The sequence below is a fragment of the Mustela nivalis genome (assembly GCF_964662115.1).
Source record: "Mustela nivalis genome assembly, chromosome: 4".
Classification (NCBI taxonomy): domain Eukaryota; kingdom Metazoa; phylum Chordata; class Mammalia; order Carnivora; family Mustelidae; genus Mustela; species Mustela nivalis.
Genome location: NC_139023.1, coordinates 47551051 through 47571750, shown reverse-complemented (window position 1 = coordinate 47571750; position 20700 = coordinate 47551051). Strand labels below are relative to the sequence as shown.

The window sequence follows — 20700 nt, the reverse complement described above, 5'->3', positions numbered from 1 at the left end:
AGCCTATGCTAATTTCTTAATAGCTTAATATTACATTTGAAAATTTTTTGTGGGCCAGAAATGATTGCACTTTAACTTCTGAGGTTCTCTTGCATCTACTTCATTGGCCAAAAATACTAACTCTGAGATAAAAGTTAAAAATAGTATCAGCACATACATTTCTTTGTTAATCTACGTCAGTGTCCAGAAGTCTAACTGGGAGTAGAAAGGACTGTGCAACCACTGTCAAGTGTTTCCTCAGAGCCAAGAGTGACCATTTCCAAAGAGCCAGAGTTTCTCGAACAAATAAACTTATCTTTTATTCTGAGGCCAACTTAAAGAGAAGCCTAATAGAGGAGCTCCTTCTAGAAGTTGGTGGCTGGAGGTCATTTAGTGTAGGTGGGGCATCTTCATGGATGGTTTGGACAGGTTCGGGTATGTTTACAAGCATATGGATCCTGGCCCCTTCTTAGCCTTTGATTATATCTGGATCCTGGCAGGTGAGCCTGTCATATACTCAGTGAGGAGGGGACCACCTGAGGAAGCTCAGAGCACATTTGACATGTCCCCCAAAATGAATGTAACCACATTCAGCTTGTGTTGTTTCATAGGCAGATTTTCTGGCAGGTTTCCTGCAACAAAACGTTTTCATTGTGAAGTTTAGAATCATGATCTTCTCATCTAAGGAAAAAAGAAAAAGCACAAATCTGGTCACAGGCAGGAAGCAGTTTTGCTTTGGCTCACTCTGTCTTGTGACTACTTTTTAGGTTGGTTAATGTTTTACTTTTTTGTAAAGCTGTACTAATATACATACCAAGGCTTTGATGGGGGAACCTTCCATCTGATAATAACAGGTGCAAGTTACTGTGATGGCATTTTACAGTGGAATGCATAGCTCCCCTCGACCCTTTCACCCCCAAAATTTGTGTCCACTCAAAACCTCAGAATGCGACCTTATTTGGAAATAGGGTCTTTGGAGATAATAATTAGTTGAGATAAGGTCATACTGGATAGTCAAGGTTCTAAATCTAATGACTGGTGTTCTTATAAGAGGAGAAGACACAGAGAGATACACAGAGAGAAGGCTGAGTGACTTTGGAGCAAAAATTAGAGCAATGGGTTTACAGGCCAAGGATGTTGGGAGTTACTGGAAGCTGGAGGAGGCAAGGAAGAGTCTTTAGAGGGAGTGTGGCCCTACCAAAGCCTTGATTTCCAAGTTTAGGCCCCCACTGTTGGAGAATGACTGTTGTTTAAACCACCAAGTTTGGGAAAATTTGTAAAGACAGACCCAGGAAATGAATACAGGCTTCAAAGTCTGAGCCGCAGACTCTCTGGAGGCCTGCACCTGTCACCTATTTCTTTCTCTCTGTTCAGGACTTAAGGATTTGACCTATTTTCCTTTTCTTTCCGCACCTGTTGTCACCCACTCACCTGCTCTCCCCCAAGCCTAGCAGCGGGAGTGGGGGGGGGGGGTACTCAGTTTGCCCAGCTCCCTATTTTCCTGCTGACAAGTTCATAGCCCTCTCCTTATTGTCAGTGTTTTTAATTCTTTACTTCAGACAAACAGGCAACCACAGAATTAAAAATCCCGGGGAAATGACAATGTTTATAAAACTTGTTAAACCACAGCCCTGCTCTCTTGTTCCTGGATTTATCTAGCACCTGCAATTAAACTGGCATTTGGGGATTATAGCTTTCTATTTGAAATAAAGACAAAATTTGAGTTTTATACATCTATATAGTTGTCAAGTATTTTAAAATTTTCCTAATATAAGCTGCACAAACTGGAAATACCAGTTTAAACTGGAAGTTCATTTTAATGAACTACATGCATTTTTAACCACCACCACAGGTTTGCATCCCGTGAACCCATCCCCCTCCTTATCTCAAACCAGGATTTTGGAAAAGCAAATCTGACAACTCTTTTCTTTTCTTTTCTTTTTTTTAAGGATTTTATTTATTTATTTGACAGAGATCACAAGTAGGCAGAGAGACAGGCAGAGAGATATGGGGAAGCAGGCTCCCCACTGAGCAGGGAGCCCAATGCAGGGCTTGATCCCAGGACCCTGAGATCATGACCTGAGCCAAAGGGAGAGGGTTTAACCCACTGAGCCACCCAGGTGCCCCGCAAATCTGACAACTCTTTTCTTAACTGCCTTCTGAGTTAGTCTCTGAGGAAGTAGGCTTATGTCTTTTTTATTCATTCTGGAGCATGGGGCTGACCAACTCCCTCCCTCTTTTCTTGCTGAGATGTATCCTTCACTTCAGGAGCTCCTCTTCTCATTTGGCACTTGTGATCATCACTGAAAAGGTCATGATGGCCCTTGGCTGACATCTGAGAACTTGGTTTTAGGAGAGTTCCCACCATTCCTGGTAAAAGCGATTCACTGTATCCAAACTGCTTGCAGAAACAATATGGTTTATGCTGAACTCTTCCTTTGCTTTTAGGGATCTGGAGTTTTGATGGATGCTAGGCAGAAGGTGCCTATATGAACAGCCCCAATAAAAACCCTGGGTCTGAGTCTCTCATGGGGTTTCCTCATAGATAATATTTCATGAATGTTGTCATGACTTATAGTTTAGAGAAGGTGTGAGGATCCTGTGTGATTCCACTGGGAGAGAGCTCTTGGAAGTGAGTGCCTGGTTTCCTCTACACTTCATCCCATGTACCTTTTTCCTTTCTTAATTCTGCTTTGTATCCTTTCACTATTATAAGTCACGATGAATATGATTATATACTGAGCCCTGTGAGTCCTTCTAGTGAATCATCAAACCGGGGGGTGCTCTTGGGAACCTCCAACACAAATTATCTTGGTGATATTTGGAGAGCAGATATCAGTGCCATCAAAGAGGAGTTGGGGGTGATGGCTTCTACTACAAAATCCATTTACAGAATTCTTTTCAATACAACTTTACTCATTCATTCATTTGTTCATTAATTTCTGTAACTTTTGTCAAACACACTCTATGTTCTGGTCACTCTCCTAGTGGGAACTAGAGGAGGAGAGAGAGAACTATGGAGAAGAGAACAACACATTTCTCCTTGAAAAGGCTCACATCTTCGTGGTACCTTCAAATAGGGAAATAACCCAACTTCAGTAGGAGAGGATTCCATCAGAGTTCAGAGCAAGGGTTTGGGGAGAATGCAAGGCAGAGACATAATGATCTCTGTTTAGGAAACTAGGGATAGTATTCCAAAGGAATTGACATTAAACTAGAATTTAGATGCCAGGTAGATGTTAACCCAGTGAAGAAGAGGGTAAGGACATTCTGACAGCAAGGACAGACACAGAGACACGAAATATTCTAGATTCTAGAAAGAGGGAGAAGTTCAGGATGGCTCTAAGTGGGATGAGGTAAAAGATAAGGCTTATGTCAGAGGCTAGAGCCCAGTCTTTGGGAGGAATTACATGCCATAGTAAATTATTAGTTTGTGTTTTGACAAGCAATGGAGATAGCATTAGAGATTAGTGACAATGATCAAAACTGTGATTCCAAAAGAACTTTCCATTGGTATCCCAAGTGAAGGGAGGCTGCATAATAGAGTGGCTTAAGAAGATGAAGCCAGACCACCTGTCTTCGGTGTTAACTCTGCCACTTATGTGTGGGTGATGTGGGACAGAGTACTTAACCTTTATATGCCTTAGTTTTTCCATGGGCAGAGAGGGGATAAATAAGAATCCTTGCCTCTGTAAGTTGCCGTGAGGGTGCATATGTTAATAAACTCAAAGTACCTGGAACAGCAGCTGACTTTCAGTAAACTGTAGCCTTCATTAATATTGCATTAAACCAGCATTTTATTTATACATAAGTTTTTGAGGACAGATTCTGCTTAAAGCAAGATCCAATATTAGTGTAAGATAAATTTTGAAAATGAAGGAAACTGGGAATTCAGTTTTCCTTAAATATACCTGTATTCTAATTACAACATGCACATGTAAATGTTGAAGTAGAGCAGAATACAAATCGAAGGGCTTATCTAGAAGATCTTTGTGTTTTCTCAATTTAACAATAGATTCCCCATGAGGCAGAAGTCCACTGCAGCTAGATCAACAAAGCCAAAAACAGATTATCAACCTGTGGCTATTATCAAATTGACTCTAACAGTAGTGTTCTCTGTTTTCTGCATTTACTGATTGCATAGCAGTTGAACCACAACCTTTAGAATCACATCTAATTAAAACTTTTGTCCTTGTTTTTTTTTTTCCCATTGCTGTAGAAACTTTGTATGCCCTAAAATCATTTTGAACATAATTTTTTGGTTAAAAAAATTCAAATGGTGTGAAAGGTATACAGAACTCGAAGCTCCAGAATTGCTTCTTTTTTTTTTCCCCTCAAAATTTCCATATAGAAAGAATTAGTATATTGGGGAGATAGCTATCACTATCACACTCAATTCTATCAAGATTCTTCTGGTGTGCTTGACTATTGTACTTGTTTCTTCTGGCTGTTGGCATTCCTTGGCTTCCCTGGCTTGTGGCCACATCACTCCAGTCTGTGTCTCATCTTCACATCTGTTCCCTTTTGTCTTCTCTCTCAAACCTCCCTCTGTCTGTCATTGCATTTAAAGCCAACCAAGATAATCTAGGATAATCTAGGATAATCTCATCCCAAGATTCTTAACTTAATCACATTTGCAAAGACCTTTTTTTTTCAAATAAAATAATGTTCACAGGGATTTGATGTGGGCATATCTTTTGGGGGAACCACCATTCAACCCACTAAAACTACCTTATTATGTAAGATAGCACATACCCATTCACACCACCATCATTCTGTATTCCTCACCCTGCATTGTCCTTTTTCCTTACATGTGTTATCATTTTATGTGCTAAATCCTCTTCATTATCTGTTATTGTTTATCTCCCCCATGAGAATGGAAGCTTCTTGAGAACAGAGATGTGTTCACTCCTCTCACTCTAGCACTAGGAGAACACCTGTCACATAGTAGGGGAGTAAGTTTTGTTGAATGAATGAATGGAGAAACTAGGACATTTTGAATCTGGATTTGCTTAGTAAGTATGGTTTTCAACTGAGATTGGGGAGCCTTGAAGGAAAGAGGGTTGCTGATGGAGCCCAACCAGTAGCAACAAGCCACTCATGGTCCTGACACTTGTATAGAGAGAAAAGTAGATCTCCTGCCCACCCCAATCTCTAATTTCTCATTCCTTTTCCAGAGGCAAACATGGTTATCACTTTTCTGTGTACATTTATAAAAACATTCAATGCATGTATGTATACATGCTTAAGATTAATCTTCAACAGTATTTTAGAGTTATGTATTCTGTTCACTTATTAGAAGAATCAAACTTTTGTTTAAAATCCTTTAAGCTATTCTTAAAATACCTTTAAGCAGGAGCCTGTGTGGCTCAGTTGGTTAAGCGACCTTTGGCTCAGGTCATGGTCCCAGGGTCCTGGGATCCAGGCCTGCATCACGCTCGCTGCTCATGGAGAGCCTGCTTCTCCCTTTGCTTGCCACTCTGCTTACTTATACTCTCTCTTTCTCTGTCAAATAAATTAATTAATTTAAAAAATACCTTTAAGCAAAAGCTGTTATCCTTTTTGAGAGAGCTATGGACTCAATGAATTTCCATTTCAATCCAAGCTTTCTTCAGACCCACAAAGTCCAGCTTCATAAATGCCCTAAGTCTCTAATCTCATCTTTTGCTATTCTCCACCCTGGGTCCTAGCCAGAGAACAGAGTCAGAACCTTCAGCAAAAGGGTGAAAATCTCGGCATGAGATTTGTAATGAAAGGCAACACAATAAAGACCTAGACTACCTTTTGAACACAGTGTCTTATTTCTCTCTCTCACCACCACCACTCACTCTGTTCTCTCTTTGGCACCTAAATCACAACAGGCACTCCTCAGCATCTTTGCTCAAGTTGCCTCTTATGCCAGGATTTCTCTTTCCCCCATTCTTTTCATAAACAGCTATTTCTCAGCCTCCAAGTCTCCTTCTAAATGTCATTTGTCCTTGGGGCACCGAGATGGCTCAATCAGTTGAGCATCTGCTTTCAGCTCAGGTTGTGATCCTGGGGTCCTGGGATTGAGCATCACATAGAGCTCAGTGAAGATTCTGCTTCTTCCTCTGCCCCTCTCCCTCACTCATGCACTCTCTCTCTCTCAAGTAAACTTAAAAAACCTTTAAAAAAAAAAAAAAACTAAACTAATCTAAATGTCATCTGCCCTGAGGGCCTTCCCTTTCATCCATTTGCCCAGCAAAAGAAAACAGCTGGATTGCTGAAGGAAATGTCAGAAATTTCAGGAGGAATTTTACTCCAGCCAAGTCTCTCCCCTGCTCCTAGATTCTCTTTCTTAACGTCCTTTCCTGATCTTTGCCCCTCTTACATGAATTCATAGTAGTCTTCACATGGTACTTAGTGTACTGTATTGTAATTACTTGTTTATCTGCCCGTAAGTTCCATGTCCTTGTAATCTCCATGAGGGAAAGAACTTCGACCTCTTTGCGGAGTTCTGTGTATTATTCTCCATATTGCAGAATCTGAGGGAGTCATGGGATCCCCCCAAATTTGTAGACAGTTGGTCATAAATGCAAGTGGCCTGGGGGGCCCCTGAAATACGGCTGGCTTCTGAAGTGAGAGCAGGTTTACATAGGACTGACCCCTTAACTTATGGGTTCTGTGCTAACACTGGATGATTAGTGCCAGAATTGAACTGTAGTATGCCAGTTGGTGTAGGAGTATCTCTCCTGAATCATCTAAATGCTCCTTGCTTCAGGGTGTAAAAAACCTGAGGCTCCTAGCAAAGATTAGAAATACAGATTTTGGAAAAGTCTCTTTAGACAAAGGCCCATGAGATAGCAGCAATTATTCCTGCATTTTCTTATTAAAGGAGCATTATTTTAAAAGTAATGGCCACATTAGACATGGTGCATTTAGTCCTATGTTAAGATGTCCTGAATACATAGATATTGTAGAATAAGTTTGTGGGAGTGGTGGCAAGTTTCATTTAAAGATCTTGCCTCTTCTAGACCCTGACTACTGATAAGAACAGATACTACACTTGATCTTAGCCAAAAGGCCGAGGGAATATTCCATGGAAACAAAACAAATATCTGTGAGAAACACTGAAGGTAGCAGAGCCCTCAAAACTGAGATGTTGACACAGGAACATATTTTACCATATTCATGTGAATTTTTAAAAGTCGGTTTTGACTTATTGGTTTGATAATGCAGCCTGGCTTTACCAGTTAATTTTTAAGTTAGCTGTTTCACATATATTGAATGAGTCAACCTATAGTTCCAAGGTTTTGATAAGATAAAAGTCATTTAGCAAATAGTATCATATTATTTAGCAGATAGTATCATATTATATTTATATTTAGCAAAATATATTTATTATATATAATGTATAAGTTTATCTTTATATCTAGCAAAATATATTTGCTACATGTATAAATATATAAATATATTTATATTTAGCAAATAGTATCATATTATGAGTTAAAAGATAAGGTGCCTTGAAGTGAAAGAGTTACAGTGCAATTATTAATAATTGGATATGTTTTTAAAAGGCTTTTTGATATATTTTCCAGAAATTGAGAAAGTAAAAAACTCAAAGGAGAACTTGAATTAGGTATGTGATGATTAATCATAAAAATAATTTTTGGTAATCAGATAAAATACTCTGTGATCTTTGGTACATATTTTGAAAGAAAGATCAAGATTTGATGACATTGCTATTATAAAATGTTTCCCATATTCATCTATTTATTTCAACAGATTTTCTCAGCATTTATGTCTTTGAAAACTAAAACTGCAAATAGAACTGATACTGAATCCTGCCTTATCAAGCAATAAGTAAGAGTCCAGTACTAACATGTAAACTACTGACAAAAATATAGTACCATTTATCTCATTAAAGGATACATTTCCAATAAAATATGTCAAAGGAGGTTGTATTAGACTAACCCATTTACAGATAAAAATGCTAAACTTTAGGGAAAATACAAAAACAATTATTTGAAGATACTGGAAAGCAACCAAAAGCAGGCAGGCAGTAATTGAAAGGATGGCTGTTCTTTGAAAAATTGAAATACAATAAGTATGATTTATGCTCATACATCTTTTCATGGGGGTGGGGGAGGATTACTCAGTCTGTACTGTGAACAGCACCTGGAAGTCAATCAGAAAGCCACAGTCCTAATGGCTTAAGGTTAGAGTCTGGAGCTACCAGAACACCTAGAAATGGAGGAGGAAAATCCTGAAAAGGAAGGACTAACAGAAGGAGAGAACTCCAAAATCTACACACACACCCTACCCAAATCCTTGGTTGACTCCTGAACTCAGTGCATGAGGGAGACTCCAAGGAGCCCAGGCAAAAACAACATCAAGATTGTTGAAAGAAATGATCAAAAATTTCAGGTGGAATTTGACTCTGGATTACTTTACTACATACTAGAATATATCAACACTCATCAGAGGAAGAAAATTGAATCTAGAGGTTCCACAATATATCATCCACAAAATCTAATATACAATTTAAAAAATAACAAATATATTAAAAAGGGAAAATTTGACCCATAGGCAAGAAAAAAAGTAATCAATAGAAATTGACTCTAAGATAACTCAGATACAAGAATTAGCAAAGATTTTCAAACACTTTATATATACTCAAGGATTTAAAAATATATATAGTCATAATAAATTAACAGATGGAAAATGTTAACAGATACATAGAAACTCTTAAAAAGAGTAAAATGGAAATTCTAGAACTGAAAAGCACAAAATTTGAAAATATACCCCCTGGGTGGGTTTAACAGTCAATTAGAAGTGGCTGAAGACTTGGCAAATTTAAAAACAGATTAAGAGAAATTATATAATCTGTAAAACAGAGATAAACTTCTTGAAAAAATTAATACAGCCCTATTGATCTTTATGATATTATCAAATAGTCTAACATATATATAATGAGAATCCCAGAATGTGACAGGAAAAAGTTTGAAAAAATAATGGCTGCAATTTTTCCAAATTTGTTGGAATACGTACACCTACAGATCCAAGAAACCCAAGCAAAACTCAAGCAGGATATATATATAGAGAGAGAGAGAGAAAGAGAGAGAGAGAGAAATTTATATCAAGAGAATCATGGTGAAATTATTGAAAAAGCAAGGATAAAGAAGAAAAAAGCATCTATAAAAAAATGACATAGTGCAACCTGGGTGGGTGGGTGGAGGGACACAATTCAGAAAAAATGAAGGGTAGAGGACAATGAAATTACATTTTTAGACTTGAACTTGGAGGGGGAGCAGAGGGACAACATAATCCAGAATTCTTTATCTAGAGAAAGTTTATTTTTAAAGTGATGGTGAAATAAAAATAACTTCAGATAATTGAAAACTTAAAATTTATCACCAGCTGATGTCTATTACAAGAAATGTTTTTAAAAAAATTCTTCAGAGGAAATTTATACTATTTGGAAACTTGGGTCCTCAGAAAGGAATGAAGAGCACTTAGGGGGGAAAAAAAAGAGCATTGAAAATGGCAAAATATAGGTTAATACAAAACAGTATAGGTTGTTTTCTTAATTTCTTTATAAGACATGTAATTGTTCAAGACAAAAATTATTGACTATATTTAAATATATATGGATCTAATATATATGACAATAATAACATTAAGGATGGGAGATAAGTAGAACAACACTTTCTCAAGGTTTTCACATTTTACATCAGGTACTATGATATAAACTCTATGCACACTGAGATAATTTAAGGATGTATACAGTAAGTGCTAGAATAAGCACTCAAATTAATGTAAAGAGGTTTAGCAGAAGGCCAATAGAGGACTTAAGATGAAGTATGAAGAAATAATGATTAACCCAAAAGAAAGCAAGAAGGGACATACAGAAGAACAAAAAAAAAGGATTAAACATATAGAATATGGTTGCAAATGGCAGTAAATCTAAGTACAACTACAATATTACATTAAAAATAAGTAGACTAAAATCTCCAAATGAAAGCCAGAAATTATCAGACTAAATGTAAATAATAAAATCAAGATTTTATTACCAACTATAAGTTATTACAGGAGATGCATATTTACAAACACACATACATAAAGATACAAATTGATTGAAAAGGGTAGAAAAAGATTTATCAGGCAAACAGTAAGCCTAAGAAAAGTGGAGTGGCTATATTACTATCAGACAATTTGGACTTCAAGGCACAAGTATTACAATAAGGAGGAACAGTCCATTACAAAAGGAAGGAAGGAGGGAAGAACGAAAGGAAGGTAGGTAGGAAAGAAGGAAAGAAAGGAAAGGATCAAATAAAATCATCAGGTAGAAATAAAAACCCAACTGAAGACATAAGGATCCTGTGTATGCACCTAATAACACAACTTCAAAATATATAAAGCAGAACTTCAACAAACTAAAAGAATAAATAGACAAATCTACAATCATAGAATGTAACCCTCATCTCAATGAGTGATGGAACAACTAAATATAAAAATCCATAAGGATAGGAGGACCTGGGTGGCTCAATCAGTCAAGCATCTGACTCTTGATTTTGGGTTGGTTTATGATCTCAGAGTCCGGGGATTGAGCCCCATGTGGGACTTGTGCTCAGCCTGAAGTCTGCCTGTCCCTCTCCCTCTGCTTCTCCCCCTGCTTTCCTCTCTCTCTCAAATAAATAAGTAAATTTTTAAAAAAAATAAATATTTTTTAAAAACCCATAAAGGTATAACTGATGGGAATGACACTATCAATACTGAACTGATATTTAGAGAAACAATAGTCAGTTACAGAGTCACTCACCTGCAGAATACACATTCTTCTTAAAGAGCACATAGACTGTTTACTAAGGCAGGTAACATGCTAGGGTATGAAATGTCTCAATAAATTTCAAAAAAGTTTGAAATCTTAATTTATCTTCTCTGGCCACAACAGAATTAAATTAGAAAAGCACCTAAATATTTGGAAATTACACACACATTTCAAAGAAATGAGTCTAAGAAGAAACCATAAGGGAAATAAAAAAATATTTTGAAATGATGAAAATGAAAATACAAAATAACAAAAGTTGTGAATGCAGATAAAGCAGGGCATAGAGGGAAAGGCATAGCTTTAAATACTTCTATTTTTAAAAAATGGAAAGGTCCGGAATCAATAATACACTCTTCTACTCGAGCAGTTGGCAAAACAAGAGGAATCAAATTCAAATTAAGTAGCAAGAAGGCAAAAATCAATGAACTAGAAAACAAAAAATCAGTGGAACCAAAAGACGGCTTTTTAAAAAGATTTTTTAAAATGATAAACTTCTCACTAGGCAGCCAGACCAGCTGGAGGAGACCATGGCCAACAGTGAACGCACCTTCATTGCCATCAAGCCTGATGGGTTGCAGTGCAGCCTTGTGGGAGAAATCATCAAGCGTTTTGAGCAAAAGGGATTCCGCCTCATTGCTATGAAATTAATTCAGACTTCTGAAGACCTTCTCAAGGAGCACTACATCGACCTGAAGGATCGTCCCTTCTTGGCCGGCTTGGTCAAGTATATGCAGTCAGGGCCCGTGGTTGTCATGGTCTGGGAGGGCCTGAACGTGGTGAAGACAGGCCGAGTGAAGCTTGGGGAGACCAACCCTCCAGACTCCAAGCCTGGGACCATTCGTGGGGACTTCTGCACCCAAGTTGGCAGGAACATTATCCACGGCAAAGACTCCGTGGAGAGTGCGGAGAAGGAGATTGGCTAATGGCTCCAGCCTGAAGAGCTGATGTATTACAAGAGGTGTGCTCAGAGCTGGATCTACGAGTGACAGGAGAGGAGACCTCCATGCTTTGTTCATTCCGTTCCCTCTCCCTCCCCTGAGCAGGGGCCAGGCTCTCACAAATCCATTTAATTTTGAGAACTTCCTTCTGACCTGGAGGGGATCTCCTGGAACTGGGTGTGCTCACTGTACAGTATTATGTGCTGCCGTCGGATTAAAATATTTCATCCCCTCTCCCCAAAAAACTTCCAGCTAAATTAGTTGTGGGGAGGGGGGAAAATTAGTTGTGGGGAGGGGGGAGAGACAAAATACAAATAACCAAAGTCCAGAATGTCTGAACAAAAGACAAGGTCCCCACTCTCGTGGGCTTGTAGTAGGTGTAACAAATGTTAGTTACTGAAATAAAGGTGTAGGTATGGAGTGTAGTAAATTCTACGAAAGAATTCTGCAGTGTAGGATAGACTGACCTACGTTGGATGGGGGAGCCTCGGCGGACGTAAATTAACTTAACGCCAACCCCAGCGCTCCTCAAGCGCACCCACCCCCACCTCGCAACTTCCCTCTCCCGCCGCTGCAGGTGACAGCCGCCTCACGCCCCGCCCACTACGCCCCCGCCCTTCCGCGCAGGCGCAGGGTTGGCGCGAGGTGGGGCGCGGCTGGCGACTGCGCGGGGACAACCGCCTGGCGGGCAGGGAGTCTGTGAGGTGTCCTGGACCCGCCACAGCGGCAGCAGTTCTCCGCGATGCCGAGGCCAGAGCCGGGCAGCTCGCCACTCTGAGCCGGTCTCAACACGGAAGGCACAGAGGGAGGCCATGGCGGAGTCCTCCGAGTCCGGGCGGCTGGCGTCGGAGGACGGCGGCGGGAGCTTGGAAGCGGAGGATGACGAGGAGCGGGAGCCGCTGCTGCCGCGGACCGCCTGGGCCCAGCCACCTAAGGGCGCCCCCGGGATCGCCGTCAGGCTCGTGGAGGCTGCCGGCCAGGAGGGCGCGGCCTCTCCTCGCGAGGCTGGAGACAAGGAACTGCTGCTCCGGTCTTGGGACGCGTCCAGCCGGCCCTCCCGGAGCGTGAGTGTCAGCCGGAGCTCGCCCACCCACCCCACCCGGAAACGCCCCCGAGGTGCAGGTGCGACCCGGCCCTTACACCACCCCGCAGCCCCCCTCCCGGTCCCCTGCCGTGAGCGCGTCGCCGCCCGGCCCCTGCAGGGTCCCATCTCTGTCCCACACCAGCACTTGCCTGGGAGGAAAGGCGGTCATTCAGGCAACCCTCCCATCCGGAGCACGGACCAGGGGGCCCGCCGGCAGCCGAAGCTTGGACCCCTTGCCTTTCTCTCCGCTCCCCGGTGTCCTCGCGTCTTTCCCAGGGGGCATAGGCCACTTCACCTAAGGCCTGTAGTTGTCACTCTGATCCTGGGGGCCTCCCGCAAGAGTAAGCCTAAACTTTTGAAATCAGACACTGAGAAAAACTTAGCACGGTGAAATGACGTAAGTTGTTTGCTCAAGTTTGGACTTGAGGTTTGGCTTAAGAACCGTGAACTGTCCGGAAGGTTCCCCGAGTTGTGAATTTGCCAGGCAGATGGATGACAGCAGAGAGATGAACAGCAAGAACGTCTAGATGCCATCCGGACACATTTCAAAACTTTCTGGTTAATGTTATTGTGACGTTAGTCAGAGGGGGCAGAGGCAGTTGAATTTCTCTAGCTGTGATTTCTCTTGCAAAGTTTTCTTTCTGGAGCCCTTTCTGTTCTTACACTTCGAGGGGGAGGGGGGCACTTTTTCACTATTAAGTGGACTGGTAGCCTCAGATAGAAAAGAGGGTAATTGGTACGATGTTGAAGACCAGTAAAAAGTGTAGGCATGCTCTTGCAAGCATGGATATTCCTTGATAAAGTAAGTTTTTTGGCAAGTTGAGTCGAGTTAGGCTACTTTGATAGTAAAATAGGGTACATTTGTATGAATCATAGCTGAAGATGAGATGGGCTCGTTTGTAAAATTATGGTTACATCTATTTGTTGGCGGTTGGGATGGTTTAAGTGAGATGAGGTGTGTACTGTGCCTGTAGTAGAAGTCTGTATGTGATGGCTTAAAGAAAAGCTACAGAAAATGCAGCTTTAATTAATACTGCTTGCTTAACCCTGAGTTTTTAGATTTTACATGTACTCTTACCACTACAATAATGGGGCTCCTACAATTTAAGGAATTTGGGATAGAATAGGTTATTCAAGTTGTAGTTGAGCTTACATTCAAACATCCTCTCAGGTAAATCGGAGAGGCCCCGGAGAACCAAACTTTCCCCTTCAGGTCTTTCATGAATAAAGCTTTAGCTAATTGCTCTGACATGCCAGGTCTGCTGTCATTACGTTAGCTAACAGGTGCATTGACCGTACAACACTGAACAGAACAAACATGATGATCACAAAGGGACCCACATTCACCTAGCTATGTAATTTGTTTATGTATTACCTAGAATCCTTCTGTAAAGTAACTAAAATCTGTGTGGCTAGTTTGCTTTTTTTTCCTACCCTAAAGCTACCTGGGTAGCTAGATTTTAATGGAGCCTAAAAGAGTGTGGTTATTCTGTGTGGTTATTCTTGAGTGTGGTTATTCTATGAAAGTGAGGCTTTGTTTAAAAAAAAAAAGAAGAAGAAAAAGTATTAAGTCTAGAAAAAGTAACAGTAGAATAGACTGTAGTACTCTGAATAAAGATTGGTAACTAAAGAGAATTCCTCCCGTTTTAAATGGTAATAATTTATATCACAGTTTACAGTTGGCTAAGATTTCTTTTTGTGTAGTTCATTAATTCTCACAACAGCACAACAAGTTGTTATTCACCCTCACCCATGTTATGAGGATTGAAAATGAATAATACTGTGATGACTAGTAGTAGGTCATAGAACTTCAGCGGTAAGCCGAAGTCAAGTATACAGGAAGTGGTAAAGCCAGAACTGAGCCTAGTTCTTTTTATGCCCTGCACTTTTTCCATTTTGCTGTAGATCCTGAGTATTATAAAGTAATTGTTACTTGTGGTTATTAATGGAAGTCTTATTTTTAATGGACTAAAAAATAGTTTTGAGTTGTAAAAAGTATTTTAAAAATTTCATACTAGTCTCCTAAAAAGTTTATGATTGAGTAATATAACTAGATTTTTAAGTTATTTTTTAATGAGTTATTTTAATAAGTTAATGGTAACTTCCTTTGCCCTTTACCACCCAACTTCCATGAAGCCACCTCTTTAGTTCTAAGCAATTCTTACCTTTAGGTTGATATTAACATGATTTATCTTATGCTTAAAGCATATACATTTATGCTTATCTATTTTTTTTTAATGTAAATAGGAATTTTATGTACTTCAGCCAGTGGAAGAATGTCTGTAACCTTCACTTGAGCAAGACACTGACAGAGTCTGGAACCAGCATAAACACAGTGTTGGGTCAATGTCAAAGTAGAAAGATTAGTGGCATTCCTTGTTGTAGTTGTCATTTTAATCAGTGAGTTGGAGAGTAATAAAGATGATAATAGTTAATACCTAGGTAGCGGTACGTGTAGGGCATAGTTCTATGTACTTCAGTTCCATTAATTCATACTAACCCCATGAAGTGTCTACTATATGTTAGTCTCATTTTAAGGAAGCACAGAGAGATAATGTGACTTCTCAAGGTCCCAGTTAATACAAACCAGGAGCACTTAACAGTTTTTTTAGAGAGTCTACAATTGGAATGGTGTTAGAACACAAAGAACTACCAAAGGAAAAGGAAGTGTATATTTATAAGCCTTTTAACAATTCATGGTGCTTTATAAATGTTTGAACAAAATAGCATCATTTAAAGTAAGGAAGAGGGGCGCCTGGGTGGCTCAGTGGTTTAAGCCTCTGCCTTCAGCTCGGGTCGTGATCTCAGGGTCCTGGGGTTGAGCCCCGCGTCAGGCTCTCTGCTTGGCGGGGAGCCTGCTTCCCCCTCTCTCTCTGCCTGCCTCTCTGCCTGCTTGTGATTTCTCTCTCTCTGTCAAATAACTAAAAAAAAAAAAAATCTTAAAGTAAGGAAGAAAGACGTGGGTGGGAAGTAAGGTAATGGAGGCTGGCATAAGAGTACACAAAATGCACATTGGATGCTTGGTGCAGGCAGCCCACAAATCTGATCTCTAAAGTTCCTGAGGAGCCAACTTTAGGGGAGCACAGTCAATGTGCCCATAAAGTTAAACCAGTTATTTGAGTCAAAACAGACCTGACAAAGGAAAATCTGTCATGTATCTTTTGGAGAAGAGACTACATGATGAATAGTATCTTTGTAATAAAAGTGATGAGTTTCGTAGGGGTATTTCTTAGAACATCCCTGAAGCCCATTGTAATAGAAGAATTTCTAATGGATGGTGCTGTAAGTATTGCTGGATCTGTATTCTAGATGCTGATCATCTGGCTGAATTTAGAGGAAGGTGTTAGAAGAGTAGATGCCCTATGTGTCTTGACAGTCCTCCATAACTGACCTTTTGAAAGGTACTAATTAAGAAGCCACTTCTCTCTCTCAAGAGATTATTCTTCAACTAGTAATATGAAGACACCTATTTTTTGTTTTCCATTTATTGCTGAGATAAATCATTCTCAAATGCTTGAGTGCCTGCTGGGTGCCCGTGGGAACTGAGGCCTTGGGGAAACAGTGGTGACCAGATATCAGATGCGTGTTCAATTAGGAGCCTTGTCCCCACATAGCTTTTTAGCCTAATGGTGGAAACAGTCAATTAAAACAGTTTCAACAGCCAGTGTATTTGAATGGGGAAAACTGAGGGTTCCTTGAACTGTGTCCTGGATTTAGGGGCCAGGGAACACTTAGCAGAGGAAACAGTATCCAATTTGAGACCTGAAAAATGGCCCTGGAACTCCCAAGAGCAGGGTTCAGATCACCAAACCAGTAAGCTAACTACTTATCTTTTTAGAAACTATTCCGGTCATTGGGTAGGATAGAATTCCAACCCCTGAAGTGAGGAGGGGCTCATTTTGGTTTATTTATTAAAATGAGACCTTGATAATTACTACATGTAATTATATAAAAGGTTTATAAAATGAATTCTCTTATTCTGTTTTCAGTTTTGGTTACTACGAGGCCAGTGATAACTCTTAAGTATGTTCAAGGGGATAGTTTGTTAATAAATAATTGTGAGATTTATCAAGGGCCTGCTAGGTACCAAGCACTGTTTTTAAGTGGTTAGAGTATACCAGAGAGCAAAACAACAGTCTCTGCCCTTCTGGAACTTAGGTCATTTTGTCCTAGTGCTACAAGTGAAGAGATGGAGTTCAAGGATCAGTAAGAATTAGCCGTGGGAAGGAAGCTTAGACTATACATGGGGAATAGCATAGGCAAATGTTGAGAGGATGTGCTGGATATCTTTTGAAAAGTGAGGAGCTCAAATAGGACTGGAACTTGAATAGAAGATTGACACATCTTAGAGGAAACCAGAAGGGAGTACACAGAGGTAGAAGTGATATTTTCCTCAGAAAATTCTTTGATACACCAACAAATCAAAGCCTTATAGTTTATTTCTTCAGAGGGATAACAGTAATTTTACCTGAAGAAAAAAAAATTTTTTTTTAAGATTTTATTTATTTGACAGAGATCACAAGTAGGCAGAGAAGCAGGTAGAGAGAGGTGAGGGGAAGCAGGCTCCCTGCTGAGCAGAGAGCCCGATGAGGTGCTCCATCCCAGGACCCTGAGATCATGACCTGAACTGAAAGCAGAGGCTTAACCCACTGAGCCACGCAGGTGCCCCCCCAAAATTTCTTTTAATTAAAGAAAATGTGGCTAACCATGCCCCTCTACTATTAAAAATCAAAACAATGACTACAAACCTTCAAGCCAAATCTCCCATAGCATGTACAACTTGAGGCAGCATAACTTTTGGAAGCATCCTCCAAGTTAAACTAATTGCCAGATGTACATTTCAGTAAGTAAAATGAAGAAAGCTTTATAATGTAATTGTGAGTTATGACTTAAAGAAAAATTATCTCCTAAAAAACAGTTTCTTTGATTTTAGAACAGTTGATATGTGGTCATTTTTTCTGGCTGATCATTTAGATGGTAAGACCAGTTGTCTTTTAAGTGTCATTCTAACAAGTGATGGTAAATCCAGGCCATCTTCAAAGAATGCCCATTTTCATGTGGGGAGATTATCTCATTTATCCAAAAGACGAGTGCTCAGTAAGGGACAAATTAAAGAGAACGGGATTAAGATTATGCTGGCTGATTTTATAGGAATGGTTCTACTTGATCTGATTTTGTTTGAAACTGAATTCTTAACTGTTCAGAGCATGCGCATGGGATCCATAAAAGCAACAAAGGTAGGTTTTATGATGAACTCATAAAGCTTAGCCCATAAAACAATTTGATAACATTTAGTCTGCACATAGTTTCCACAAGAACTGCTCAGGTATGGCATGGGACAGACCAAGAGTGGTCTAAGAGTTTAGCTAGCTCAGTATGTGTTAGTGGTATGACCAGATTCCTAAACAACTAATGTAATACTAGAATGCTTCTCATTTTGGTATACTGCTGAACACTGACAGGCATCTCTATTCTCTGCAATGGGTTTCTGGATTCTGAAGACAATATTTTAATGGGGCACATTGAACAACTGAGGCATGAAACAAGAGGGCAACTCACATGCTGAAAAGCCTGAAAACACTTCCATCTGGAAGGAGATGGAGAATAGAGGAGACTTAGGAGAGCATGAAATGATCTTCAGCTATTTGAAGGGCTACCCCTGGGAAGAAAGGAGTAAGTGGACTTTTGTTTTGCTCCAGATAGTAGGTCTAGGACATTCGGAGAAACCACAGGAGACTTACTTCGAGAAAAAGGAGGAGCTTATATTTTTTTCCATATAAGAGGAGCAAGTAAAAAGCAGTGATGTCTCCTTGAAAGTGTTGAAACAGTTGCCCAAAGAGCCCCCTTCTAGTGATATATTAAAAGAGTATACTGGTTGGGGCGCCTGGGTGGCTCAGAGGGTTAAAGCCTCTGCCTTTGGCTCTGGTAGTGGTCCCAGGGTCCTGGGATGGAGCCCCGCATCGGGCTCTCTGCTCAGCAAGCTTCCTCCTCTCTCTCTGCCTGCCTCTCTGCCTACTTGTGATCTCTCTCTCTGTCAAATAAATAAAAATCTTTAAAAAAAAAAAGGTATACTGGTGCTAGGAGCAGGGTTGAAATAAATAACTTTTCAAATTCTTTCTTATTAAGAGTCTTGGCCTAGAAGAAATACCATTTGACTAATGATAATTATTACTGGCATCTTCTAGCACATAAATAATACTTCATTTATTCCATTAAATATTTATTAACTACTCAGTAAATGCTGATCCCTTATCCAGGTACCAGGGATATACAGTGATTAAAGAGAAAGTTCCTCCATTCTTAATTATTTTCATGAGGTAAATGAGGATGATTATGAATTAGCATATCAATTGTATTGACATGACTAAAATACTTGGATTATTTATTCTTCTTTTAAGTAAGTTAAATATGTCCAATTGCCTTTTTTGTGGCATTTTTCTTACCACATACTTTTTAAAATAAATAAATAAGTTTTATTTCTGCCTAAATTAAGGCAAATTTTAAGTTAAGGTAAGTTTATGTTTTGAATTTTCATAATGTTGAATGCATGTAATAGCATTTAAATACCTTCCAAAGTAAAGTATGAATAATTTTTGCCTTGTCTGTTGCTTTAAATGATAAATTGTTAATTCATTCTGCAAGTGTGTATTGAGTGTCTATTATGTTCCAGGAACTATACAAGTATAGTGAAAGAAATCCTTGTCTTTTTATAGCTCATAAAATAAATAAATAATTTGTTATGTGTTATATATTATCCCAAGTCATAAGTGCTAAACAGGTCATTAAAGTGGAAGTTAGGGAGGATTGTATAGGGCCTTGGGGCCATTATAAGGATTGGACTTTTAGTGAGATAGGAAACCATTGGGCTGTTTTGTACAAAAGTAACATAATCTGACATCTTTTTTAAAAAAATATTTATTTATTTATTTGAGAGAGCGTGAGCACGAGCTGGGTGTGTGTGTGTGGGGGGGGGGTTAGGACATAGGGAGAGGGAGAAGCAGACTCTCCATTGAGCAGGGGGCCCAACTGGGGCTTGATCTCAGGACCTTGAGATCATGACCTGAGCCAGAGGCAGGCGCTTAACCAACTGAGCCACCCAGGTTCCCCAGATCTGACATGATTTGAAAGAATTACTGCTATAGTTTCTCTGTCGAGTATAGAGAAGGCATGGGTGAAGATGGAGAGTGGTTAGGAGACTCATAATAATCCAGGTTAAGAGTTGATAGTCACTTGGATCACATTGAGGGGATGGAGATGGTTGGATTCTGGGTGTTTATGTAAGATAGAGTCATGCAAAGTGCTGATGGTTTAAATGTTGATGGTAAGAGTTTTAAGATGATGGATGATTCCAAGGTTTCTGGTCTGAACAGCTGAAAGATTTGGAGTTGCCAGCAACTGAAATAGGGAAACTTGGGAGGAAAGCAGTCAGGAAGGGTGACAAAGATAAGAATTGAGTTTGGCGGAGTAAAGTTTAAGCTGTCCATTAAACATCCAAGTAGAGATATTGAGTATAGTAGTTTGGAGTTCAGGGCAGAAGTCCAGGCCCAAATATAAATTTGGGAGTTAATCAGTGCTGATGAAGAAGAGAAAAGGACCATGAACTGAATCTGAGGCATTGCAAAGTCAGTCTGTCAGGGAGATAAAAATGAGCCAGCAAAGAAACAAAAAGAGAAGCCAATGAAGTGGAAAAACCTGGTGAAGGGGAATCCTGGAAGACAAGTGAAGGAGGAGGGAGTGACCAACAAGGTCAAATGTTGGAGTTGGGCAAGGAAGATAAGTTTTGAGGTTAGATTTAGCAATATGGATGACTGCATACCCCAACAAAAGCTTTATGAATGGAGTGGTTGGGACAGAAGCCTGATTTAAATGGGTTCAAAAGAAAATTGGGGAAGAAAAATTGGAGATGG

General features: G+C 39.8%; 1 protein-coding gene, 1 long non-coding RNA gene and 1 pseudogene across 6 annotated transcripts in view; 2 read left to right on the top strand and 1 right to left on the bottom strand.

Annotated features, from left to right (window-relative positions):
• Positions 1-273: 273 nt before the first annotated feature.
• On the bottom strand, positions 274-15022 carry LOC309863329. The gene is made up of 2 exons (XR_014310997.1): positions 12943-15022; positions 274-660 (listed from the first exon to the last, which is right to left on the bottom strand). It is a non-coding gene; the product is annotated as an uncharacterized lncRNA (long non-coding RNA).
• Positions 10980-11936, top strand: LOC309863328 (nucleoside diphosphate kinase A pseudogene; annotated as a pseudogene). The gene has a single exon. The product of its transcript is annotated as a nucleoside diphosphate kinase A pseudogene (transcript).
• The window catches only part of PI4K2B (phosphatidylinositol 4-kinase type 2 beta), a 30906-nt gene continuing 22522 nt past the window's right edge, over positions 12317-20700 (top strand). Inside the window, exons 1-2 of one of the 4 annotated variants that reach the window (XM_082728040.1) lie at positions 12317-12831; positions 18295-18466. In XM_082728040.1, coding sequence (XP_082584166.1) covers positions 18331-18466 — 136 coding nt within the window. In that variant the 5' untranslated portion in view covers positions 12317-12831; positions 18295-18330. Of the gene's footprint in view, positions 12832-15040; positions 15136-18294; positions 18467-20700 lie in introns of those variants that run through there. The other 3 variants (XM_082728041.1, XM_082728038.1, XM_082728039.1) reach the window with 3 other exon arrangements.